General features: G+C 37.9%; 2 protein-coding genes and 1 long non-coding RNA gene across 4 annotated transcripts; 1 reads left to right on the forward strand and 2 right to left on the reverse strand.

The window, feature by feature from the left end:
* The first annotated feature begins 408 nt into the window (after positions 1–408).
* Positions 409–7,961, forward strand: LOC111344390 (follistatin-related protein 5). Its single transcript, XM_022951616.2, has 7 exons — positions 409–769; positions 2,517–2,565; positions 2,989–3,216; positions 3,348–3,641; positions 4,042–4,335; positions 5,260–5,563; positions 6,274–7,961. Exons 1-7 carry the CDS (start codon positions 722–724, stop codon positions 7,244–7,246), a joined length of 2,190 nt encoding a protein of 729 aa, XP_022807351.2. The 5' UTR covers positions 409–721; the 3' UTR covers positions 7,247–7,961.
* Positions 7,833–14,543, reverse strand: LOC148735620 (uncharacterized). The gene is made up of 7 exons (XR_015998793.1): positions 14,469–14,543; positions 12,823–12,863; positions 12,324–12,450; positions 11,135–11,176; positions 10,879–10,968; positions 9,932–9,989; positions 7,833–8,008 (listed from the first exon to the last, which is right to left on the reverse strand). It is a non-coding gene; the product is annotated as an uncharacterized LOC148735620 (long non-coding RNA).
* A 2,797-nt stretch (positions 14,544–17,340) lies between these two features.
* On the reverse strand, positions 17,341–27,156 carry LOC111344389 (uncharacterized). 2 transcript variants are annotated; one of them, XM_088754747.1, is made up of 12 exons: positions 26,999–27,156; positions 23,939–24,009; positions 23,568–23,615; positions 22,689–22,772; positions 21,582–21,638; positions 20,877–20,927; positions 20,637–20,672; positions 20,086–20,119; positions 19,641–19,672; positions 18,438–18,498; positions 17,875–17,918; positions 17,341–17,546 (listed from the first exon to the last, which is right to left on the reverse strand). In XM_088754747.1, exons 2-11 carry the CDS (start codon positions 23,994–23,996, stop codon positions 17,900–17,902), a joined length of 480 nt encoding a protein of 159 aa, XP_088610873.1. In that variant the 5' UTR covers positions 23,997–24,009; positions 26,999–27,156; the 3' UTR covers positions 17,341–17,546; positions 17,875–17,899. The 2 variants fall into 2 exon arrangements, with proteins under 2 accessions (XP_088610873.1, XP_088610874.1); XM_088754748.1 differs by having other exon boundaries at positions 21,582–21,623; positions 26,999–27,154.

The raw sequence follows: 27,156 nt of genomic DNA on the forward strand, positions 1-27,156 counted from the left end.
AGAAATAATTATCGTTCAATCTCTTAATTTTTTCATAACCATTAAAACTGTGTAGGTAACACGAATGATCGTTACATGCCTCATCTGTTCTGTTGGTTTAGTTCTGTTTCAACGAACACAGATAGCTAGTTTCTTGAGTGGAGATACGTTTTTTGGGTTAAAATTAAATCATTTCCCAGCCTTGAATTAGCTTGCGGAAACCCTTCGATAATTAAACTTTTAATCATTAAAAAAATAATAATAATAATTTCAACGCTGAAAAAAATCGGACTACCTCGGTAACCATACGTTAACCGATTCCATCACTAATATTATGTCTACAGACATAATTAGAGAAATGCCTCTCGGTCTGTCTCAACTATTCTTTCAATCAACAAAGCATTATGCAAATAGCTTTGAAGCATTCATGTCATGATCAATTTTGCTTATTTTTAAGTCACGCGCAAACTGTGCTTTCAACACCGCGGGAGCTTTGTTTGTAATGTCTCTGTCTACTTTCTAAACGCAGTAGAAAACCGTCTATTCTCGATAGATAACCAAGGTAGTCGACCACAAGTCCTGTGCTACACTGAGAAGGCTTCCTCGTTACTGGATTGGGTAAACAGACACATTCCAGCGTGCCCGCGGAGTACGCTTCGCTGCACTAAGAACGCGTTTTGCTGCTTAGAGAAAGAGATCCACCTCGCCGTTTTATTCCTGTTTCCCCGCACGGCTGGTAGAGATGAGTTATAGAATCTTGATTACCGCGTTTGTATTTCTTCTTCTCACGGTAAGCTTCTTCGCTGTGTTGTTGAGTCCAAACAGTTTGGATAGTGATTACACAGCACTTTGTGAATGCCCGCGCGACTGAGTTTGACTTTCTTTACCACAGAAATCACGTTAGAAAAACAACCTTTAGTCTGTGGAATCAGGTTTACATTTGCTTTCACTTGTAGTGTTTTATTCTGTGCATAGATCTTGTAGTAACAGCTGAAAACGAAGTTAATTGCAAAAGTTTCCTTCACACAACAGCTCACAACTAACAAACTTTCGTTTTGTTTCCATAAAATAGCCAATGACATTTCGATGTCATTAATCTTGCATCGGGCTAGTGAGAGAGTCTTTATTGAAAAACGTTTTTAAACTGCACGTAGCTTTTCTTTCCAAAAGAGCTTCTGGTGACAAAATAAAAACAACTCACGAGTTTCATTAACTATTTTAAGAAAACTGCCCAATTGAATATTTATGATTGTGGTTATAAATCATTTGAAGAAACAACGGTCAAATACAGAAGCCACCTCAGGGTCAATAAGTCTGTTGCAAAGATGGCATGTTAGGGACCTGAAAAAAAAAAAACTAGAATTTCCACAATTGTTTCTCAAAGGAATATTACAGTTCATTTGCTTTCTTAAACGAGTTTTTCCCAAAGGCTTGATTTTTCACCGAACTTTTGTTTAAATTTACATAGAAGTGATTTACTCTTCGGGATGTCATAAATCATGCATTATTGACCAATTTGATACGGAAAGGAATAAAAGTTATTATTGCATCTGTTTTCCTTTCCTCTGCTATCGAAGATGTTTTCTCCCTAAAAACATGTAGAATATTTCTCATCTCTGACTGATTGATGAACTTGCACTTGAAAGAGAAAGTAATGATTGCTACGACATGTACATGTCCATCAAATAACTCAGTTTCGCTCGGGTATCTGAATAATTCAATGATATCTATGGTGTTCATATATTAAAAAAGGTATCAGTTGTGGTTGGCATCGTCTGGTGTAGTTATCTGACCAAAATTGGCTTTAAATAAATTGAAATTTTTCTCAAAACAGCTATCATTTTGATTCTAGATTTGCCCTCATAGTAACCGTGTTTGAGTGAACAAAAATGTGGACATTTTAAAAACCTTCTCTTTATTATCCTAATTAATTTGGTTGATTTCATTTTTGTTTGATTGACAAACTGAAAGCCCATAGCAAACCTTTTTTGTTCGTTAATTGACGGCTGCTCGTTTAATCAGCCAACGTACAGCTGATCGTCACGAGTGCAATCTCTTTCCCTGAGCCTCCGTTACCCTTGTGCAGCGGAATGGGCGCGGGAAGCTCTCTCTCGCTCTCTCGCTTTTCGACCATTGGTCGAGGGAATGCGAATTCAACTTGTCAATATCGTTGTCTCTGGTAGCCTGGGCCCGACTCTAAATCAATGAAAACAAGTGAAAAGGCTATTAGATAAAAAATGGCGACTGTACCGGAAGTAACTAATCTGTGGTAGAGGCAGTGGGCTGTAAGGAATTTTCTTGGGTTAGCTTCTACTTTAAACGTAACTCACCACCAAACAAGTTTAGGCGAACTGACCATGCTTGCCTTAAACCTCAAGTACCTTTTCAGGAATTTTCTAACACCCTGGCGATCTAATGTTCCAAATAACCGCAGCACTAGTGGACTTAGTTGTGACGAAGTGTACTATTTCAGTTAGGATGCGGCTGGTCAGTGTTTCTATCACAAAAAAAAAGATTAATTTTTTTTTGTCAAACAGGTCTATGGAGATGCGAAGAAAAAGAGAGCAAATCTAACAAAGGCTCCAAGTTAGTTATTGTTACCTTTATTTATTAAATGTATAACTGAAGCAAGAATATCCTTTGATGTTGTGCCATGAAAATCGCTTTCTGTCTTTTCGCTTCCCGCGTAATTCTCTTTGTGTTTTTAAACGTCTAAAAACGACCAGTCTCCTCTTGCTCAAAAAATGCTGTTGGATGCAATATCAAGGATTGTTTTATGGGATGTCACGTTTTTATGAGAGTGCAGGAAAAGAGTCGATAAACGATTTTTTAAAAGCTTTTCCTGAGGAAGGGTTAAAGAGAAATGCAGGTTTATGAGATAAATTGCGTAAAATCACCCAGTTAAGTTTGAAAAAGATTAGTTTTCTAGGCGCAAATTGAACTTTAATCTTTATTGAAACCTGAACATATTCAGTGGCAGATTTATGCAGCTTTATTCTCATTTTGCAGATTGTCAGCAGATTTGTCCTGCGGGTCAAGAATGTCAAGTCCAACCAGACAATACTGAACGGTGTGTTTGTGTGTCACAGTGCAAAAAAAGGCACAAACCTGTGTGTGGGAAGGATGGAATCCTGTATGTGAACCACTGTGAACTGCACAGATCTGCTTGTTTGACTGGCAAGAAGATAGGCATCGACTGGGAAAAATCTTGCTTGAAGAAAAAGGCTAAAACGAAGGGTAGGTTTGTATATTTCGATGTAACTTTTTATTGGCTCAGACAACAATTTGGTGCTATTTAATTGCCAGTGGCAGCCGATGACTCTGTTTTAAGGCCAATGATCACGCATTCGCTTCATTATTTTCCCTAGATTGCCACAAGGAGAAATTATCCGCAACAAAACGACTCATATTGGAAACCTTTGAAAAAGAGATACACAGGGAAGTAACGACAAAAATCCTGATTGACGAGTTGTTCTTCCGGTACGATAAAGACAACGATCACAGCATCAGCGGTGATGAGTTAAAAAGCCTGGTCACTGACTACATCATGTACAGCAACATCAAGGAACTCTTGAAAATTTGCCATGCAACACAATGGTTGAACTCTGCGGATAAAGATCTGGATGGATTTCTCTCCGAATATGAATTTTCATGGAGTTTCGGTATGATAGGCCTATGGTGTTTCCTTCAATTTTTTTTTTTTTTTTTTGCAGCAAAAATCTACAGGATTTTTTTAAAAGATAGTGTGGAAAGAGTTCAGAATTAATTGGATTGGCAGGCCTCGGCAACGTAAGAAGACGCTTGCAACCTCGTTCCCAGGGCCTTTTCCCTTAGTTGGGGGTGGAGTTGGGGGTGGGGCGGGAACGAGGGAAAAGGCCCTGGGAACGAGGTTGAAGACGCTTGGTCGCAGTTTCATCCTGTACAAAGTTGTTGTGATTTAAGATGGTGGTATTCTTATAAAATGCTGACAGAATACTTTCCCGAAGAAGCATGGCAGCCAACCCACTCATCGAGGGCACTATAAAATACGAATTGTGATGGAGTCTCTAATTGTTCTTGTAGGAAGCACACCGGAGGTTACTATAGTCAACAACGACGAGAAACCTATGTCAGGTTCCGATCTCACTCTCCGATGCCAAGTGCGTGGTTACCCAGTTCCTGTGATCACGTGGCGAAAAGATGATGTAAAGATGAACTCCAACAATCGTGTTCTGACCAAAGAAGATGGGGAGCTTTTTCTAAAGGGGCTCGCCCAAATTGATAATGGTGTATATTCCTGCGAGGCCTCCAATGACTTTGGGACGGACCGTGAGCAGGTCAAGATCAGTGTCCGGGAGCCAATTACAGAAGCCCCGGGTAAGTTTTGCGAGTAACATCAATTGAAAGAAGTTCCATTCAGTATATTTATCCATTAAAACTCTATAGTGCTGGATTTGAGTTGGAGATGTCCTGGTTCAAGCCCTAATCGGGGTCTATGCGTTTGGTTCACAGTTTACTCTCACAGTGTCTACCACTACTTAAGGATATTCTGGTCGTATGTAATTCTCCGTTTACTTGTATTTCGAAAATTAGTGGAACAGGTCTTTGAGTTGGTCGGGAACGTCGCATGAACCAAAAATTGTATAACAGTTTTGCATCATGGCACATTTCGTCGTGGTGCCTTTTTCCATCAATTTTAAAAGATGCATTCGCATCGTTACTTATCGTGTGCACTTTCTATGCCAATAAGACTCCGAAGATTAATAAGGAGACATAAAGTCCGAGATGAAGAGACAGATAGACAAAAATGAAAGTCAGATAAACAGACAGTTAGACAGAAAAAAAGAAGTCAGGAAGGCACTTGGACTCAAATAATTTGGATATATCAACAAAGTTGAAATGGTAAATTTGCCACCGTAACGATTACAAAAGCTGACATTTCGAGCGTTAGCCCTTCGTCGGAGGGCTAACGTTCGAAACGACGAAGGGCTAACGCTCGAAACGTCAGCTTTCGTAATCGTTACGGTGGCCAATTTACCATTTCAACTTTGTTGATATATCCAAATTATTTCGTTACTCCCACCGATCGACTCAGCCCCAAACAGTTTCTTTGGAAACTATCAGCCTTTATTCACTTGGACTCAAAGACGAGCTGATGACCACGTGAGCAGTAGTTCAAACACACATCACAGTTCCTAACTGATTTTCCGCTTTTTTCACTCACATAGATAAGTTAGCGGAAAGAGAATGCATTTCTTGTCTAACTGATGAGTTCTAACCTATCTTTTTTTTTTTTCTTAGCCATTCCTGGGAGTCGCATGTTCTACGTCTTCGCAAAAGATGGTGTTCACGTGATCGATCCTAAGACAGTGTCCACTGTCACTCGCATTAGCGCTGATGACGTCATAAATGGCACATCATCACCCATTTGTACTAGGGCCCGAGAGAGATCTTGTAACTGGGGTGGAGCAGTGAGTGTAAATGAACAATACATCTACGCAGCGGATTTTCCAGGGCGTAGAATCCTTGTGCTGGATATTGCTGCTCAAAGATTCGTTCAAGAAGTGCCCACCGACGATTTTCCTTACAAGTTGAAATACTTCAGGTAAAAATATTTTTTTTTATTTTTATCAGCGTCTCCTGTAAGGGTGACCGCAATTTCACTTTTAGTGTACGCGAACTTAAGTGTCACTATAAACAGAAACAAAATATGCGGCTCAGGTACTTACACTGCGGTTACTTTGTTCTAGGTGCATGTCATATAACGAAAGGGTCGCTTAAAAGGAAACCTCTCCAAGATTTATTTATTTTCGCTCCGTACTTCGTTCTTATTTCTTCTCATTTATAAAATTTTTATACGTTTTTAAATGATGAAACACACTTTTCCAAACAAATGGACAACGAGGAAGCTCTGTCTCTCTTTCGTGGCCTTAGAGAAAATAAAAAAGCTAATAAACGAACAGAAAAACAAATTGTAAAACCAGGATAAATCTTCATATAGGCGCGCCATATCGAGTGAGTGTCATAAAAACAAAACTAAAATTATCTGAGTAGCCTATCAGAAGAAAAAAACATATAATAGCCCTTAAAAGATAAAAAAGAAAACAGCACGCTGGGAAAAACAGCACGCTTGCTCACGCGCGGGAAAATACGCGCGAGCAAGTATAAATTAAAGCTAGTTTTGAGTCTGATTGGTCGAGAAAGTGGCACGACTGTTCCAAATCAATCATTCAGCGAAGTAAAGCCAAACCAAAGGAATCCGAGTTGAAAATTGCTCTAAGGGTGAAAACGTTTTTTATTTCTTCCTATTTTAAGATCCCTGGACACAGTATGGATCCTAAGTTGGGGAAACAGTTCACTTGATGTGCTCACCGAAGACGAAGACGACATCGGGACACTTTCTGTGATAAACGAAGCTGGTAAAGTGACTGTTCACTCGTCAATCAAGGCGCAAATGATCGATGGCATCCCCAGACCTGCGCATGACTTCTTTGAAGCAGAGAACTGCGAGTTGATAAACGAGGAAAGCAAGTATGCTTATGTCACTCACGTAATGGAACCAGGCATCCATGAAGTGGACCTGGTTACCAAGCAGTATTCCAAGTTTTATAATCTTAGTGATTACCAGTGCTACGGGACAATCGGTTTAGTTGTATCACAACCTTTCAAATACGCTTTCGTCCAGTGTTACACAAATGAGGAACGAGACGCTAAAGGACAAATCGTGATGGATTTGGACGAAAGACAAATCAAGGCGATAAACTCGATTAACTTTGGAACACCATTCGTGTCTCCCGACGGGAGGTTTGTCATAACATTGAATTTTAACGCGGTATCAACGCTCTACATTGATCCAGCAGGGCAGATTTACTTATTTAATGAAATAGAATCCCGTCTCCTGCTGAGCCACGTCGCCTTTAGGGCACGAGACGCAGGCTACGACGTCTACGTGACGTCAAAGGATCAATCGGCGATTATAGTGCTGCATGTGGATCCCAGAGGCATAAAAATTCTTAAGTTTATTTCTACAGCTGATAAACCGTCGGCAGTGAGAGACTGGATCCGCACTGAGAGTTCTATCGTAACTGGCTGCGAGGCTGATGCTTGTTACCTAGCAACGCCTGCCACACGCGAGGATGCAGTGGTAATTTTAAACGGTGAAAAGCGGGAAATGCAAGGAAGAGTGGAAGGGATTAAAGAGGCCCGTACCATCGTGTGGGTCGGCCATGACCAGAGACAAAACGACAAAGAAGGTCTTGTTCTTGTTGACAATAGATCAAAACTGTAAGAGTGTGATATGTTAATAGGTTTTTAGATTTGTCCATAGAAAAATCGGTACAAGAATCCAAGGTATACCAACTTGAAAATGACAAAGTGTGAAGTAATTTCATTGGCGATCTTTAATTGAGCAAAAACCAATTATAGAGGGACTTAATGGGTTTTAAAACTGTAAGCCCTAAAATGGCCGAACAATTAAGCCGTTAGTGGTAAAAATAGTAAAAAATTAACCGTTAAATTAATTTTTCAAGTGACCTCAATGGAAAGATAGTAACCGTTAACCGTAAATTGGCCAAAACTTCAGCCGTCACCCCATTACGACCCTCTTTCTAGTTATCATTTCAAGCAAAAAAGCAATGTATAGAAAGGGAAATATCAACTATGAAAGATCATTTGCTTCAACACCATATTTTCAGAGCTAGCTCTGTTATTGCAAGAAATGTATGGCGGAGAGATGTTTAAATCTTTTGACTGTAAAGGTTAATCAATTCAATCCTAAGCTTGCCTGTTTACAATGCACATGGTTTTTTTGAAGTGTTAAGGCTGATCATGATTATAGTAACTTTAAGATTTTTGTAAGATTTCATTCTTTCGGATTCATTTTAAATCTTCTTTATTTTTTCGATAACTTACAATAATCTTTGACGTTTTACCATTTAGTTCAACTTACTCCTATTCTTTATTAAACGCTGCTGTCACCAATAAACTAAATATATTTTGTACGACATCGTCATGTGTTCTTTGTTCTTCACCAAGCAAGCATGTTACAGTCCTAGAAGAAGAAAAGTGGAAGACAGAGTTAACCTTGAGGGGTAGGGAGGGGTGGTAATGGTCGGAGACAGCGAGGGGGGAGGTATCAGGAAGGGGAGAATTGAATAGAACGGGTGTAGAGAATTGACAAAAATAGGACGAGGCACCTAGACCTATCACGGGTCTAAGGTAAAACGCGGAAAAGGGGTTATTTTCGATGATGGGACAATCGATAAATGTCAATAATTGATCTCAAATGCAAATATTTATGCTGGTCAGTTAGCTGGTAAGGGATGCGGTGGTTTATGGGTAACGATCGACACCAATTAGATAGTTCCAAGTGAGAGCTGAGACCGTGTCGTGTTGTGTTTTGAGTGCTGACTGTTATCTGTGTCGTGTTGTGTTTTGAGTGCTGACTGTTATCTGTGTCGTGTTGTGTTTTGAGTGCTGACTGTTATCTGTGTCTTGTTGTGTTTTGAGTGCTGACTGTTATCTGTGTCGTGTTGTGTTTTGAGTGCTGACTGTTATCTGTCTTGCTGTGTTTTGAGTGCTGACTGTTATCTGTGTCGTGTTGTGTTTTGAGTGCTGACTGTTATCTGTGTCGTGTTGTGTTTTGAGTGCTGACTGTTATCTGTGTCGTGTTGTGTTTTGAGTGCTGACTGTTATCTGTGTCGTGTTGTGTTTTGAGTGCTGACTGTGATCTGTGTCTTGTTGTGTTTTGAGTGCTGACTGTTATCTGTGTCGTGTTGTGTTTTGAGTGCTGACTGTTATCTGTTTCAGAGAATCCCTCCACCTTGGACTGAAAATGGGTGTCGGCAAACAGTCAGGATGACTTGACAAGATTCTCATGGACTAGCTCACCATCCACCTCATAGTCACTTAATGAGACAGAAACAAGTCATGAATACTGACAGTTAAATTCTCATGGACTAGCTCACCATCCACCTCATAGTCACTTAATGAGACAGAAACAAGTCATGAGTACTGACAGTTAAATTCTCATGGACTAGCTCACCATCCACCTCATAGTCACTTAATGAGACAGAAACAAGTCATGAGTACTGACAGTTAAATTCTCATGGACTAGCTCACCATCCACCTCATAGTCACTTAATGAGACAGAAACAAGTCATGAGTACTGACAGTTAAATTCTCATGGACTAGCTCACCATCCACCTCATAGTCACTTAATGAGACAGAAACAAGTCATGAGTACTGACAGTTAAATTCTCATGGACTAGCTCACCATCCACCTCATAGTCACTTAATGAGACAGAAACAAGTCATGAGTACTGACAGTTAAATTCTCATGGACTAGCTCACCATCCACCTCATAGTCACTTAATGAGACAGAAACAAGTCATGAGTACTGACAGTTAAATTCTCATGGACTAGCTCACCATCCACCTCATAGTCACTTAATGAGACAGAAACAAGTCATGAGTACTGACAGTTAAATTCTCATGGACTAGCTCACCATCCACCTCATAGTCACTTAATGAGACAGAAACAAGTCATGAGTACTGACAGTTAAATTCTCATGGACTAGCTCACCATCCACCTCATAGTCACTTAATGAGACAGAAACAAGTCATGAGTACTGACAGTTAAATTCTCATGGACTAGCTCACCATCCACCTCATAGTCACTTAATGAGACAGAAACAAGTCATGAGTACTGACAGTTAAATTCTCATGGACTAGCTCACCATCCACCTCATAGTCACTTAATGAGACAGAAACAAGTCATGAGTACTGGCAGTTATATACCTGTTGGCCTCTAGGAGTTAACCTATTAATTAACCTTCTACGCTCCACAAAAGGCTGAGGGCACTCGGTGAGGAGTCCCATTTTCCATACCTTAGTGGTCACACTCTCTCATCATGGCTGGCTTTGAAATCAAATCGTTGGTTATGTAAATTATCATGATATCCTTATTGGCTCACCTATTCCATCCTGTTTCTTATTTTCCGTGGCGATTAATTCGTAGCCTTTTTGGGGGACCTAATTAAGATCAAAGATGATGATAAAAGAGAGAGGTTGAAGCCTGGCACCAAAAAAGAGAGAAGAAAAACTGATCTCTCGACTACGATCAAACTCCTAATCCTCTGCCTCAGTGTTGGGGGTTCAGAAGACAAGGGGGAGGGGGGGGGGGAGGCAGGTAAGAGGCTTGCCATGTGCTAAGGATAAATGAGGCATTAGAATCAGAAACGTGGAAAAGGGTTTACGTTTGAGTTAAAATAAAAATGGGACCCGTCTTTTTCCATTTGATCCAAATAGATAAATGAATCATTACGGCACCAGGAAGCCCAACCTCGTTCTCAGGGCCTTTTCCCTTAGCTGGAGGTGGACCCCCAACTAAGGGAAAAGGCCCTGGGAACGAGGTTAATTGCAGGAAGCCTACATTTAAGCAATTATATTGTCAGCGAGATTTTATCATATCTCGGTTTTTAGTTTTTCCTTTCAAAACGAGTAATCCCCGAGCTGAGCGTTATTCTGCCTAAAATGACCTCCCATTACATTTTTTTCCAACATAATAATTTCCAGTTTTTCTTTCCTTTTCCTTTTTTCCCCTTTTTTTCGAACCGGCACCGTGTTATGGTTTTTGCTTTAATTGCAATAATCAAGGACTCGGAAATCACCGAGCGCAATAGCCCATTTCCGCATTACCTTTGGCCTCTTTTTCAAAGCGAAGCCAGGTGCTTATCCTATTATATCATTAGAAGTTTTCATTCACTTGCAAATTTAACTTATTTTCATAAGAGGCCAAAAGTAATTCGGAATGGTCAGTCAAAATGGCCGAATTCTGACATCTTGAAAGTTTGATTGCAAAAACAAATAATACAAATAAGAAGAAGTAGGAAACAAATAAAGTAGAACACAAATAACTTACTGTCAGCTAAATCATCAGCGAAGTCGTTTGGGATGTAGGTGAAGTACTCTCGCTTGCCATGCCTGTTCATTCGTAATCTTTTAGGCGGACCTGCAGAGCAGAGCATGAATTTAATGTGTGAGTGATACCTAAACTGATAGAGTTTTGAACAAAATTAACAAGATGAAACAATTCATAACCACACTCATTCAGCGTATACGAATTAAGAAATTTTCTGTCATTGGACGAACATAGAAAATGATACAATGGGACTTACCATCAGCTAATGTGGCATCACCTGTGTAATAAGCGATATCTTCTGAAACAAAATAAGTCATTGTTCGGTTAGTAAGTGAGAAAAAAAAACTTTGTTGATGGACACAGTTTTTAATTTTAGCACCACTTTGTTCCAGTGTTGGCAGTGTAGCCAAGTGGTCCTGGGCTCTAGGTCTGGTCTCCAATCGGTTACGCATTGAATTGGTTTTGGGTTCCTTTCCCCCCCCCACCCCCGGCTGTGAGGTACGCAGCCGAATGGTCTGGTGCTAATCACTTAAGATTTTCAAGCAATTAAATCTATGATGTCACATCTTTTTTCGATGGTCTTTAAAAGCCCCATCGAGATTGCCGTCACTTAAAATTAGGCAACTGCTCTTAATATATACTAAGATGGTGGATAACGTTGAAGGCGCGTTCTGAGTGGCTACTCACTCTCCAAATATACTTTGCTATGCACCCTCGAGCAACTCGCACGGGATTTTCTCGCAAACAATGTAATCGTTGCTGGATAAAGGACTTAAAATCATCTTTTTGTGCTGTATTACCTCTGTTAACTAAAATAATCTTGGTTTTAGTGACTAGCGGTGAATGTTGATCTCGCCGCTTCGCGGCTCGGTAAACATCCACCACCAACCACCTCCATTATTACATCGTAGCATTATTATCCAGGTGGGATAATAATTTTTTTTCATAAGATCATGGTATGTAACTTGAAGAAAATCGCAAATTGGCGAGAAGCAAAAAATATTGATAGTGGCGAATTCAGAACTATAAGGAACAAATTGTGAAACCGTTTGAGTTTCGGAGTGAAGGATTAATTTTGAACTGGAATCACCAGATCTAATATTTAGCCACGCCTTTGTCACTACTAAGTTCATTTTTAAATTCTCTTTGTACAATTATCCAACAGTCTTTCTATCATTGTACCTTAATACATATATCCCGAAATGAAAATGAACAATTCCCCATTAGGGTTGTGTCTTGTCGCATGTATCACTCGATTACAAACTTTCCAAACATTATCTTTTGTTATCGCTTAGCAGGCCTTGGGGATGACAGTGCTGCAACATGCTCTCCCCGAAAATAATAATATCTTTCTTGTGCTCCATAGTAACAACAAAGCCCAACAGAGAGTCAGAACCGCCTTAAACTAATCGCAATGCGAAGAGCTTTAGGAGTATATCCAGTACCTGTTCCTTCGTCGCTGATTGGTTTCGCAAAGGCATGCGCACTAATGAGAAGTAGAGTAGCTATGGCGAACAACGAGTAACACACCGTCTTGGTAACCATTATTTCAAATTTAAGATATCGCGAATCCTACAAAAGAAATAAATGAGTGGGTAAATTAAAAAAAAAAAAACTCAATGCATGTTCATGGGTATTTTTCTTAATTTCAAGATTGCATGAAAAAAAAGTTATCGCAAAACAAAAAAAGTCACTTTGATTGTGAGCAAAAAGTAAAATACTGAAGGTTAAGGAAGACAATTGCTCGTAGACTTTGGGTGTAAAATTTGTCAACTCTCGTTTCGTTAACTTTTGGTCTCTAATTACACATACATACATACATACATACATACATACATATATACATACCTACCTACGTACCTACCTACCTACCTACCTACCTACATACATACATACATACATACATACATACATACATACACACATACATACATACGTACGTACGTTTATTGTAACTCCCGACTTGGGCTTTTCGGTCACAATGTCTAAGTACAATATTTAAGATACAGTAAGTTAAAAAGGAGAAGGAGAAATAACAGGTAAATAATGCATTTTGTAGCTAGAATCAATTAGAAAAGACCTAAAAGTATACTTTAAAAATTAAGTTAACTCCACACAAATGTTCTCCGCTTAATGGCTTCTGCGCTAAACGACAGCTGAAGCTATTTACACTATAATCCACAGCTTTTAAATCATTAGAAATACAGTTCCAGTTCAACTACCTTCTTGAGGAAACTGTAAAACCCTTAATTGACGATTAAAAACGTAATTTTGCCTCATTGTTTTTTCTTTTTGTGCTAGTAATGGAAGGAAGAGAAGAAAAGGATTATTAACGTTTTTAGTCTAGAGATATTACGAATCCGCTCAGTCAACCCTTTTAAAGATTAAGCACTAGTAAGTGAGCTAGTTTTCTCTCCCTCCATGCTCCTCAAGGCAAAAATCTCTACTTATTTAATTTATAAAGAAGTAACTTTATTCTCCAAATTTCCCTACCTTTCAGCGATGTCTCCTTAATTCCTGAAAAACAGTGAAGCAAAACCAGCACTCTTTCCCGCGCTTTTATGCGCGACGACGCGTACGGCTTAGAGATCACGTAGTTTTGGGTTCTAATTTGTCGGTGACGTTTTGGCAGCTTGTTAAAGTATACTTTGAAAATTAAGTTAACTCAAAACAAATGTTCTCCGCTTAATAACTTCTGCGCTAAATTACACCTGAAACTATTTACACTATCCGCAGCTTTCAAATCATTAGAAATACAGTTCCAGTTCAACTATCTTCTTGAGGAAACTGTAAAACCCTTAATTGACGATTAAAAACGTAATTTTGCCTCATTGTGCTAATAATGGAAGGAAGAGAAGAAAAGTGTTTTTTGGTAGTCAATGCTGCACTATTTTGCTTTGTCTTGGATTTACGTCGCTATCTGAATTGGAATTCAAGATTATCGTCACTTAAGTTAGAGTTAAGAATTTTAAACTGAATAACTCCAAGCAATAGTACATTGTTCTGGGTTTGAAAAAGCGAAATCCACATCCGGTTCGACGGTAAAACTGACTCAAATGCATGGAGCGACTTTGGAAGTGTTGAAAATAAGATCAATTATACGACAAAATTTATTCATAGGGAGCTGTAATAAAGCTGTCAAAACACCAGTTGGAACAGGAAAAAGAGATGTTGAAAACTGACATAAAACAGCGGTTGTGAATATTTCTTGAAAATCTACAATTTTAATACGTGAAAAATTAGAACTTGTCCATTCAATTTTATGGCGTTATATCATTATGTTTCCATTCGATGAAATTTATTCCTTTTTGAACTGTTTATGTAATTATTCGCAAGCCGATTTCAAAATAGCGAAACTGTTTTCGTTTCACACTGGCAAACAGTTATCCAAAAGAAAGAGCAAACTTCTTTGTTAGCCTTGCTAAGAATTATTAACGTTTTTAGTCTAGAGATATTACGACTCCGATCAGTCAACCTTTTTAAAGATTAAGCACTAGTAAGTGAGCTAGTTTTCTCTCCCTCCATGCTCCTCAAGGTAAAAATCTCTACTTATTTACAAAAAAGTAACTATATTCTCCAAATTTTCTTACCTTTCAGCGATGTCTCCTTAATTCCTGAAAAACAGTGAAGCAATACCAGCACTCTCTCCCGCGCTTTTATGCGCAACGACGCGTACGGTTTAGAGATCACGTGGTTTTGGGTTCTAATTTGTCGGCGACGTTTCGGCAGCTTGTTTTGCTTCAACCTTGTCCGACAATATCCGTTTTCACTTGAGAATAGAAAAGATGGCGATAGCTAAACAGATGTTAATGATAAGTACTTCCTATTAGTCCACACGATCACCTATTATTTGTGAAGCCACCGCTCAATGTTCCGCAAGTAAACGTATCTAACACTCAAAATAAATTGGACTCAAAACACAAATGCGATCATTGTTCCAATGTACTGTATTGGCAAAGGTTTTCTTCATTTTAATGCAATAAAGAAATCGGCGTTGTGGTTGTAAATTTTTCACCATCAATTTAATGACGCCGATTATCATACATTGAAAGTAGCTCTCTTAATTTCCTTAATAGTTAAGCGGAAATTTTACAATAAAGCATATTGATATCACGTTTTCTTTATTTGGGACCCTGCTTAAAGACATTTTTTGGAGAGATGATTTCTTAAGAGGAAAGAAAACACATATTCAAGGCCATATACACATTTTAACAAAAACTGTGGGAGTAACTTTAAGACCACAGAAACGGAAAAGGTCTTACAAGATACAATTATCACAGCTTAACAAACTGCAAGGGTGGTATGAATAATGTTTAAAGCCATCTGTTTGAGTGTTTATCACACACACAAGGGTTTTTCCCCGATTGGTTCATTTCAAGGAAATGGGCCTTACTGGAGATAAGTATATTCGTCATAGTTGTCAACATTCGAATCATCTACCGGATAAAAAAAGGATAAAGTAGAACAACAACTCTCTTTGCAAAACGAACCCAAACTAAAGAGAGATGGTTTTATTGTCTTATCACGAGCGTGGAACTAGATAAAAAAAAGGTTTGTTCTCCGCGAAGGATCGAACCTCAGACCTTTGAGATCTGCGCTCCGATGCTCTACCACTGAGCCAACGTGGCAGAGATTATGTAATGAACCGGGGCCATGATTTCAAGGTTCATGTGTTACAAGTGTCTCGCATGCTGTAAGGATCAGAAAGCCTATTTTAGAAAGTAACGAGATAGTTTGTGAATTTTAAGCGCTCGGTAATGAATTAAAGGAAGGCATTGTTTGGTCTTGTCACGGGCGAGGAACATTGAAAACCCAAGGCAGTTCTTCGAGGAAGAAAACTCTTTTTTACAACTTGGAGTTCGATCGAATAAAATAGTAAAGAATTCGTTAAGTTGATAGCGGCTGGACAATTCCATGTGATGGTCAAAACTTCGGATACCTCAGAACAAACTAAACAAAACAAATAGTAAGCATGTTTGAGATGCAAAACGTGTTTTTGCTTTGAGAATTCAGTTTATTGCGAAGAGTTAGATTCCTCTTACATCGAGCGTAAATTAAAGGTTTTATTTCAAAAGCTTAATTATAAGTAGACCAAACTTTTAAGGAAAAAGTTCTCTACTTAAAAGGTGCCTCCATGAATTTAAGTTCACAAAAAAATCATGAACTTTGATAATTATACCAATGATGCAGATTAATTTAACATTATACAAAATAACATTTGCGATGCAAAATAACTTCTTTTGTGCTCAAATTGACCCTTCAAAAATATGCAAAGGAAATGTTTCCGTTGGAATCGCAGATAATTGTACTCAGTGTCACTCAATGATCCACTTTTTAACGACATTTTGTGTTATTAGTTTGAGCAAAGTGTCATAATTATCATGAAAAGCTTTTTGACGTAAGAACTAAACGGCTTGCAATGAACGAATAAAGGGGGAAAGTTTTGAAAGAAACTTTGGTGCTGCGTCGGTGGGGCCGTTTGACAAAGATAATTTGGTTTTAATCAACTGAGTTGGTAAGGTAAATTGTCTACTCTAAAGAGTTGTTTCCAAAGCTTACTAAGCAATGAAGGAGTCCAGCTGCTTTTGTCATTCTAAAATACAGCATATTAGCTATTCTCACTTTTAAAATGCCTTATTGGTCATTGAGTGGTCCATTCCTCTATTTCAACTTCTTTTCAATTAGGATGATTAAAATCACTTTATCTAGTGGTGTTGATTTCTATTAATGATCTACAACTGCTGGTGCCAAGGATTCTCTTCCACAGCAGTTTGAATTGACGTGTACGTACTCAGTCATAAATTTATGAAGATATTTGACATTTGAAAAAGATAGATGCTGTGTGGTTTATGATTTTCAAACGCATACATTCTACCTTAACGAGGAAGTGTGGCTTGTTTTGCGACTCTCTGAAGACACTTTTTTTATATATATAATTCCTATTTACAGTTTTCGAATTAATTTGACCCGGCAGAGAGGCAGGGAACCTTTCCGAAACACTTCGGGTTTAAACGTCAATAATTTGCGTTTACGTCATGAGTGGGTTATGTTGTTTTTGGCAGTTTCCAAATTTAACGCATGCAGGACCTAGAAAGACAAATATTGTGCATCGAATTTATTTGACATGAATTAGCACTGCTGCTATTTTCAGAGAAAGTTTTTCCCCTTACAATCCAAGAAGTAAATAGCACGCCTTTTCTCCTAACAAGGTTAACAAACATTAGCCAGTCGAAAAATAAACCAGCTGTGGAGTATTAGCATGATATGAAAACAAACTCATTTGCAAAGAAACATAGAGCGTTTAAGAAGATGTAGCCGGGTTGAACGCGTACGCTGGCACGATCTTGCAAGATCTACAAAGGAGGATTTTTTTTATTTAATTCTTTGGAATTTCAAGCCGCAAAAGGTATATTTCCATGACCTGCAGGTGATTTTAAACCCATGAGTCAAATATAACAAGAATACGCTTGAAATTTAGCTTTATTTACACACTTTATAACTCCTTCACATTCGCCATGCTTCTCAAGCGGCGCTGAATCAATAAGGGTGTTATCGTGTTTCAAAGGTCTTCATGAAACTAGCTTTCCTAGTCATTTTTCGATCTTCGTTTGTGTGGTATTTTAACATTAACTATGTTGTTTAAAGCTTTTTCACGTCCGTAGTTTAGCCTGAGAGAGAAGGAGAGACAAAAGAAAGTGAGAGGAGGTTGTTTTGTATTTTAAGATTAATGCGAATAATAATGACTTAAAAAAAAAAAAAAAACGTGTCTTTAGTTTTGTCTCTTAAATAATACTTATAGCAATACTCGTCAGATGTTTCTGGTAAAAATTCCTAAACGACGTATTCGTGATATGAATATTGAAACGAATCTAATTAGAACTTTCAAAATTCGGCCCTGCAACTTGATATGACGTTGAAACGTTATTGTTTCAAGAAACAAAAATAATAGAAAATATAATTTAAGATTGAAATACCAAAATTAAAATTTCAACTTACCGAGAAATTTTGACATCCCTTAACCTTAGGCAGTCATTGATCGCCTGAGAGCCAAGAAAACGTCGTTCAATTAATTTCATGCGGTGTATTTATACTGACACTACAAAGGCCGTGGAGTAAAAAAGTTCAAAGAAGAATCTTAACCTAGTTTACGAGAGTAGGGCTCGTTCAGAACACAACTGAAACACCGCAAATAGCTTCTAAACACAGCGATAGCTTTTTCACGGGCATTCGCAGTGGGTGGGTCGAGAACGCCACAGTAAGGGGGGGCGATCTTTTAGGGTACTTAGTGAGTGAGTCAAATTTTTGTTCGCGATAACTTAGGCGATGGGGGACTTCGTAGCGTTCTTTTCACTACTTGAAAGTAATGATACAACATTACGTTTATGGACTAATTTCCACCCTTGGACGAAGAATCACGAGTTTTCTGTTGCCTGGCTGTGCTGATTTAAAATCAACTCTTCAAAACATTTGCCGTTAATCCTACAATTATCGAACAGAAATTTAGTACTTTTGGACCTCTCCTTCGAAAAAGATTCCAGCATCCGTCGCTGAATCATTACCTTTTTCTTCCTGGTCTTGGAAAAGGTATGTTGGCTGCAGGTGGACTAACTCCTCCCATACCTGCACAGAGAAACGTAATAGTCATTCTCCTTACTTTCTGCCATACAATTCTTATGATATTAGTTGGGAGAATTTGGTATTGGATCGACTAATTATCTCCTGATTAATATTTTGCTTTATTATCTAACTACACTTCGTAGAGTACAAATAACGCCATAGACGAGTACACTGAATATCACGCGGTATTTGTACTGTAGAGTACCAGATAAACAGGTTTTCTCGCATCGCGCAAGCGAAGAATTGAAAAATGGCGGACAATTTGATTCATATTTCCGACGACGAAGAGTCAGAATGGCTGACAAATATACATCCAAGTTTATTAGATGAATCGAACGAAGAAAAACAGCTGGACGACCTGGAAATTTCTTCATTTATTGAAGAAAAAAGAAACAGCAACACGACAACGTGCCAATTCCGTTCCGCTTCGCATACTTCTGTCACGCACTCCCCGTAAATAAATATCCGCGAAATTCGCCCGCACTAAAATAACAGTTTGGCGCGTTGGATAATAAATAACTTATTAGACGTTTAGTTGTGCAGTATCGCTGAGTATTTTTACTCGTTATTTGTATTTTGACTTGCCCTGCGGGCTCGTCAAAATATGGCACAACTCGTAAAAATACTCAGCAATACTACACATCAAAACGTCTAATAAGATTTATTTATTCTCATCACTTGTCTGCTTCGTAGTGTATTGATATTGTAAAGAGAAATTCTGTCTTGGTCACTCATGGAAGTTAAAAGGGTTACCATTGTGAAGGCTAAATGTAAGGACCTTATCTTGCGCCTATCTTTCTTTGTAAGATCGTCTGTAAATCGTAGAAACAGTCGAAAATTTTCTGAGATGGTCGGAGATTGTTGACAGATGGGTATAAATTTCAGAAGAGCGTGTGCCATCACTAAGAAATCTAGTTTTAATGTTATGAACTGAGTGATAATTGATCGCCGAATTCAGTCATTTTTAAAAGATTCTCGGATTACAATAGTCAGAACAAAAGAAAGGATTTTGCTTCCTGCATGTTTTAAATAAAAGGACTCTGCTTAAAAAAAATTGAAAAAAGTTGATTTTGAAATTGACATGCCTCGGTTTCGATGAAAGAACTGAATTTAACAATTCCAGTACCCACGGCAATTTCTCTTACCTGTTATTTGAGTTTCCGGATCGTTTTGCTTCCTGGGAAGTGAATTGAAAATGTCATGTCAAGTTTTAACTTTTGGCTTTATGTGATAAAAATGGGAGCTGATAGGGTGGGTAGGGGAGGGGAGGCTGGGGAGGGTGGGCCTTGCCTATCAAAACCTCCTAAGGCATATCACATCATTTCGCTTGATTATTACCTGGCTTAAATTATTACCTTTTAGTGTACATTACTCTTATTGGAAAAAATCCTACAGTCTTTATAACAGAGACTAGTAGAGGTTTTCAAGACCTAGATAGTTTTCAATGAAACCCTAAAGGAGGGGGGGAGGGTGGGCTCATTGCAGAGGGAGGGGATGCCTATTAGAAACTTCATTATCTTGACAGGGCGTTACTCAATAGAGAATGGGGGTGTGGAGCGTTTTTTTTTTCGTATATGTAGGCAAACTTACCCGTCATTTAGAATTTGCATGGATCCTGTAGAAGCTAAATCACACAAAAGAGACAGAAAAAACCCTGAATACTAACCAATTGACAATCCGTGAAACTGAACTAGTGTTTTTGCTTACCTGAAAGGAGGGATTGGAATGGAAAGCATAATATCTGAATCTATACCTTTTTATAAGGGTATGACTGAAAATATTTCTTTTAACCCGGAGGGATTACCTTTCCCAGTGAGGTCATTTCTAAATTCTATGTTTTGTTAAAAAGAAGACGGTCAAACAGGAAAAAAATCACACAAGGTGAAAAATTTTGCACTGGCGTGAGTATTCTCAAATGCTCTCCCTTCTTTTCGGTCGGAGTTTACATAGACGGTCGAAAGAAAGTTTTGGAGAAAAGATTTCCAAGTGCGCCTTTTTTGATAGACAATCTAATCGCAGAAGTGAGAGCAGTAGGACCCCACTGTAGAAAGGGTGATGCGTTGTAAAGATTCTCCAGCGTAATGTGGTTGGGGCCTGGGGAAGAGTGTTGATAACAAAAGCAAGAAAGATATCAGAATTACCTTGGGCATTGTGATTTCCTAACCAGTGTGTCTCATCTGCAAAATATAATGTTTGTTTGAAGGAACACGTAATGAATCTTTTTTTCTGCTATTGACATTGTGATGCACACTAACAGAGTGAAGGCGGCCGATGACTGTTATGAGTTCAGAGGTCCGAGACTGCCCTTTGTTAAAAATTATTTTTTGTTATTATCATTACTATTATTGTCATAACATTTTGAATAAAAAGAGTCGTCTCACCTTTCTTTCCAGGTTTCCAAACAGTATGTTGACGTTTTACGGTCTCAGGAGCTACAAAACCATAAAAACAAAGACAAACGTTGACAATGAACAACAAAGCTAAACTTTAACAATATTTCCTTTTATAAATCCCCGCCTTTTAAAAAATTTTCCTTTTTTGAGGAAGTATTCTAGAGAGGAACCAATGTAACTAGTGTTTCTCCCCCCTCCCCCACAAGAACCGTACGTATGGAGACCTATAGCGTCTCTTGGACATTCTCGTTTTGTCAGCTCCCTCTTTCTCTATTCTCCACCCCAGTCCTCCTCCCTTGCGCTCGCCTTTTTCAAAGTTCCAGCACTTCTCATTAACCAATTTACCAAGGTAGCGATTCTGACGCCACTTCCTATATTACAAGGAAATTCCGATGCCTCAGAATTCCCATCAGGTCAAACAGGATTTATGATAAAAAAAAATGATAATAATAATAATAATAATAATAATAATGATAAAAACCATTTGTAGAATGAGGTGGGAGAGACAGAAAATCTATAGACATGAGTGTGAAATGTAGGGCCCAAATGTAGAAAGAGAGTTGCGTTGTAAAGATTTTCCGGCGCCATGTGTTTGGGGCTTCGAAAAGCTTTGATATCAAAGACAGTGACTAAAAATTGTTCATACACTTGTGCAATTAACCAACGTAAATGCATGCAAGACATCTTAATCACCTTGTAGATCGTTAAGTTGATTTCCTAACAAATGTGTCTCATCTGCAAAATATAATGCTTGTTTTGAAGGAATACGTTATGAGTCTTTGTTCTGCTATTTAGATTGCGATCTTCGCTAAGTAAAGGCGGCCCGTGACCGTTATGTACTTTTAGAACATAGCTAGCCGAGCCGCGCAATCGAATTCAATATACGTAAGCGTGCTCAAAATCCCGATTGTGCACGCTGATAGCTTAAGCAAATCGCTTTGCCAGAAATTTTTTTTTCGCGCGAGCGGCCATTGTTAGCCCGGGAAAAAATAATATATTTCGCGACAATAATGGATACAAACAGAGACTCGGCCCACTAGTCCCAAAACGAAGACGATTTCTCGACCTTTTTCCTTGGGCTAGAGTTCTTAAATGAGGCAGAAAAAGAGGAAAACAACGGAAAAGGAGACTCGGTATCAGCGCCGTCACGATTCGCTTCATTTGATATTGTTGTCCGTTTGTCGCGTCGGATTTGATGCACAATTCCACCGGCTATGTTCTAAAACAATTGGTTCATGCTTTTAGCTTGCACTATCGAGTTATGGAGCACGTGGGAAGTTTGGAGAGCACTCAAGAAGCTAGAGTTGCCCTCGGCTATTGCCTCGGGCAACTCTTACGCTTCTTTCGTGCACTCCAAACTTCCCACGTGCTCCATAACTCGATAGTGCGCGCTAAAGCATGAACCAATTGTTAAATAGGACCTGAGACGACTTCTGGTTAAAAGTTTTTGTTGTTATCACCATAACTATCTTTATCATGATTTTATTTTAACGATATCTAGATAGCCTGGGGTATCTAGATATCCAATGGCAATTTTGTTTGTAGTGCATCAGTGATGTTGAGAATTTCTACCCAACCAACTTATGTAACCGGTTCCGCTTCCTTCTTCATTTTTTTCTTAATGTGTTTCTGTTAAAACCGGTCCGAGTTCTGTTATCACCATTTATCATTATCGTTATTACTAGCATCAAGAAACAAAACAAACCAAAACACTGATATCAATATCACTAAAAATAAAAAGATAATAACGACACGAGTGATAGCAGCATTAACAGTTTAAACAAAAAAAAGTTATCTCACCTTTCTTTCCAGGTTTCCACATGCCTTTTTGGCGTTTCACGCTCTCAAGAACTGGAAGTTGATCTCTTAACCAATATGTCTCATCTACAAAATATAACGTTTTTTTCTAAGTAAGATGTTATCAATCTTTTTTCAGTGATTCACATTGCGACACACGCTTAGGGAAGATGGCCTGATGACCGCTATTTGCTCAGAGGTCCGAGACTGTCCAGGGTTACAAATTATTGTCGTTGTTATCATCAATACTATTAGTGTCGCTATAATTACGTTTTTTTTTACTTATTAATGGTTTTCACCGTAAGGTAATGCGTGGTATAATTACTTCCTTGGAAAACAAGCATTAGTAAATACTAAAACAGTGGATAGCGTTGAAGGCGCACTCTAATTGGCCAAACAAACTCCTAATATCCTTTGTTAATTACCTCCGATCAACTTGCATGGGACTCGCGCCCGAAAATATTGTAATCGTTGCAGGAATAAGTGAATTATGAATCATATTTCTGTACTTTATCATGATCTCACTGTTATAGCAGAAACTAAAAGAACCATTTTGAGGCTCGGTAAATATCCACCACCAGCCACGTCCACTTCGGTGAATAGTTGTTAAATATTCCACAGTCTTGGGTATATAGGTATTCGAAAGGAACCTTTTTGTACGGTACCAGTGGTGTTTAATACACGGTTTGAATTGTTTTCTCATTTTTAAACATTAGAATTACTGTTATAAGTATGTTAATTTAATCATGGTTATTTTATTATTATTATTATCACTATTATTATTATTATTTATTATTGTCATTGTTATTAACTGTTATCAAAACAGAATCAGCTACGATACAATTAAGAACATTTTAAATTAAAAATATATATATATCTCACCTTTCTTTCCAGGTCGCCAAGGATTTTTTTGGTTCACGTCCTCATCATCTGCAAAATGATAAAAAGAAGTTAATAAAGACGCTTCTTTCCTAAAATACCTCTGTGTTCATAGGGAATGTTCCTTAACTATGGAAAGTTATATGACCAAATTAAACTATAAACCTTGTGCGGATATTAACTGGAAAGAGTGAGAGAGATATGTTAAATCCAGCGGTATCAGACAAAGAAGATTTCGTTATTTATCAAAATTAGCAAGAACGCTTTTTATCGTGAACAGTCGTGGAAGATCATCTTTCCGATATATTCTCAATCGAGAAAAAGTCTAATAAAAGTGAGATGTAGATCAGAGACATACTATAGCTTGTACTTACCACCGAAAGCAAAAGTTGCTGAAACACCAAAGATGACGATCAATGCCAAGGCACGCATGATGGGAAATTTTCTGAGAGGGAATAGTGAAAAAAGGAAAGAGAAAAAGACGAAGTATTAGCCATAGGATGTTACTATGATCTAAGATCGGCGATATTGAAAACTGGAAAGTGTAGAACGGGGAACGGGAAACGGGAAATGGGAGTTTGGGACCGAAAGTACAGCGGTGACAATAGCCCATATCCGAATTACCCTTGACGTCTTTTTCAAAACAAGGCCTGTTGCTCAACCATTCTTGTGAAAATGAGTTTAATTTGTGTGTGAATGAAAACTTATTATCATATGAAAGGATGAGCACCAAGACTCGTTTTGAAAATAAGCCCAAGGGTAATTCAGAAATAGGCTATTCAAAATGGCGGATGTCAACACGCGGAAAGGGATTGCCTTGAGCAAGCGCCCTTCGAACTCGGTTGTTCGAGCAAACAGCGAGGTCGATAGATTCAAGGAAGGTTACAAATAACAGTAAAGGTCAGTTTAAAGTGCTCTTTGGTGTTTGTTTAGTTATGAGCGACTTCCAACTAATACAAATGAACAGACTGATAAATCAGCATTTGCTTGCCGGTGACACACCTTTTGAGATCAGCAAAATATAAGTAGGGATAATTGAAAATCTTTTTCCTTCTTGTAAGAAACAAAGAATCATTTCGCAAGCAACTAAAGTAACATGAAAGCTTAAAAAAAAACTCACCTAAAAAAAAAGATAAAAAATATGCGGAGATCGTAATTTTCAAACAGGATTTGGTGATGTTGTTAGTTACTTAAAATTCTAGAGCCGATTGATGTGTAAATTCTCCTCTCAACTTTAATACATTATCCTGGAAAGCGGTAATGAGAATAAACGAAATACAAGCCAGAGGGGGATCATTGTAACGAGGAAAGCTCTTAAGAAATTTGTATAGGTAATCGCATGGGGCCGAGTAAAATTAAGGATTAATATCACGCGTGTTTTCGGAAGTTGCTGAAATTGCCCGAGTCGCGCAGCGATGAGGGCAATTTCTGCAACTTCCGAAAATACAAGTGATATTAATCCTTAATTTTACGAGGAACCATGGGATTACTTGTTTATAATATAAGGGGCAAAATTTTTTCTTACTGATCTCGCGCAAAACGGGACACCATTGTTACAAAACAAACAGAAATTTCTTTACCTTGGCAGCCGTTGCTAAGCGATTTTCAGCCAATCATTTTCAAGTAATTTTGCCCGGGGCAATTACAAAAATTAAGAAAAAATACCCTCTTTCTTGACCAATCACAATTCAGTAATTTTGCCCCTTATATGATAAATTAACAAATGCACAGCATAGCAGCTGGAAGGGAAACGTTATTATCATTTCAGGGGTAATTGTGGAAGGCAAAATTATTTGTATATCTTGAACAAGAAATAATGGACTTTTATCACAACAAAGCTTAATTATAATTTAGTTTACGCAGAAAAATATGTTTGTCGTAGTTGTGTTTTTTTATCGAAGATTGTCCCCAATGGAGGAATAACGATGTTGACACTACGGAAAGTCTTGCCATATATATAAGGAAAGGGTCTAAATTTTGTCAATGTTGATAGAAAATTATATTTAAGAGATAAAGGAAACAAAAGAAACTGAAAAAACATAAACAAACAACTTTGCAAGGAAAGAGAAACAAAATGTCCTTGTTATATTTTGTGATGATATTTTAATCTGCATGTTTTGTAATCATACGCCATAAATAGCTTATTTTTCTAAAAGCCTTTTAGAGACTCCAAGAAAAGCAGAAACTTATCAAAATATTTTATATATAATTACGTACAGAGCTCATTTCTGTATCACAGTTTTAGGGCGTAAAAAACGGTTTGTGTTTTAAAGACGTTATGATTTAGTTAAACTTTTGAAAAATGTAGGACTGAATATAGAGGCGTTTTACCACTAACACGGTATATTTACAGGAAAAGGAAAGAAAATCGTGGTTGTTACTTAATTCCTACCAAATTTAGATTTATTCCAATATCTCAACAAACATTACACTGCTTAAGCTCAGTTCCAATATCTCTACCAGCATTTCACTACTTATGCTTAGTTCCAATATCTCTACAAACAGCTTACACCCAGTTCCAATATCACTATCAACACAAAATTGTGCCCAGTTCCAATATCTCCACCGACATTAAACAGCTTATGCCCAGTTCCAATATTGCCATCAACAATGGGCAGGCTATGGCTCGGTCAAACGTTTCTACCAACATTGAACTACTTATGCCCTCTGTTGAAATTGCAAGTAACGCTAAGTGCCATGGATAATTCATGATTTCTTAAAAAAAGAGATTAATCTTCTCATTGTGACTGATCATATACATGTCAATATACTGTCAAACACATCGAAAATTCTCGTTGAATAATCAGCATTTTTGTGGCGATTAAATGGCACTATCAATTTAAGGTTAAAAAAAAAAAACTCTGCTCGGAAACATAATAATTGAAAACGATTTCTAAAATTTCTTTGATAAAAGGAACTGAATTTTCGACAGATTATGATACCCTGTTTTGCGTTTTTAAATTAAATGGGTAGACATTTTCGGGTTCGATGTTTTTTACTAAATAAAAACCCCTACAGGAAATTAAATAGTTTTGGAGAAAGTACTCGAGTTTTAGAGTTACAAAAACTATATATCTCCTTTTCTTGACATTAGAATGCAAATGGTTTTACTTTTAGATGTAGAAGTTTTGTTTCAATTTTTTCTTTGTACGCTTATAGTTCCATTATTAAAGTGTTTTTTTTTTGAAGTGAAAGTAAGAATAACTTGTCAAAATTGGGTAAGAAGATGGTGTTTTTCTTACTTTACTAACGATGGTGCATTAAATCCACAATAATTACATATGGGTGCATGTCCTGACATTGAAATAACACAACAAAAAAATAGAAATAAGAATTGGAAATTTGCCTCTGGTTTCGGTCAGTCAAAGAGCGGTCTTTCAGAAATCGTTTTTTTTTTTGTTAAAATCTACAGTAATGTAGGCAGTAAATCTTACCTTTTTGTGTGAGACAGCTAATGATACCTTCTCCACTCTACTCTTTGCAGAATGACTGACCCTTTCGCTTGGAAGCTCCTTAAATAACCCCACAAATGGGAAGTATGATAATTGTAGCCTTCCAGTGGTGAATCAATAGACACTGTTGGACGAATATT

Source organism: Stylophora pistillata, chromosome 3, assembly GCF_964205215.1.
Source record: "Stylophora pistillata chromosome 3, jaStyPist1.2, whole genome shotgun sequence".
Taxonomy (NCBI): Eukaryota; Metazoa; Cnidaria; class Anthozoa; order Scleractinia; family Pocilloporidae; genus Stylophora; species Stylophora pistillata.

Excerpts from the sequence above, each read along its gene's own strand:
- LOC111344390 (XM_022951616.2), top strand. The coding sequence starts at position 722 with ATGAGTTATAGAATCTTGATTACCGCGTTTGTATTTCTTCTTCTCACG. Across the intron at positions 3,217-3,347 it reads GAAAAAGGCTAAAACGAAGG|ATTGCCACAAGGAGAAATTA; the intron begins GTAGGTTTGTAT and ends TATTTTCCCTAG. Across the intron at positions 5,564-6,273 it reads TACAAGTTGAAATACTTCAG|ATCCCTGGACACAGTATGGA; the intron begins GTAAAAATATTT and ends TCCTATTTTAAG.
- LOC111344389 (XM_088754747.1), bottom strand. The coding sequence starts at position 23,996 with ATGCGTGCCTTGGCATTGATCGTCATCTTTGGTGTTTCAGCAACTTTT. Across the intron at positions 22,773-23,567 it reads TTGGCGACCTGGAAAGAAAG|ATGAGACATATTGGTTAAGA; the intron begins GTGAGATATATA and ends TATATTTTGTAG. Across the intron at positions 19,673-20,085 it reads ATGCAAATTCTAAATGACGG|GAAGCAAAACGATCCGGAAA; the intron begins GTAAGTTTGCCT and ends TTCACTTCCCAG.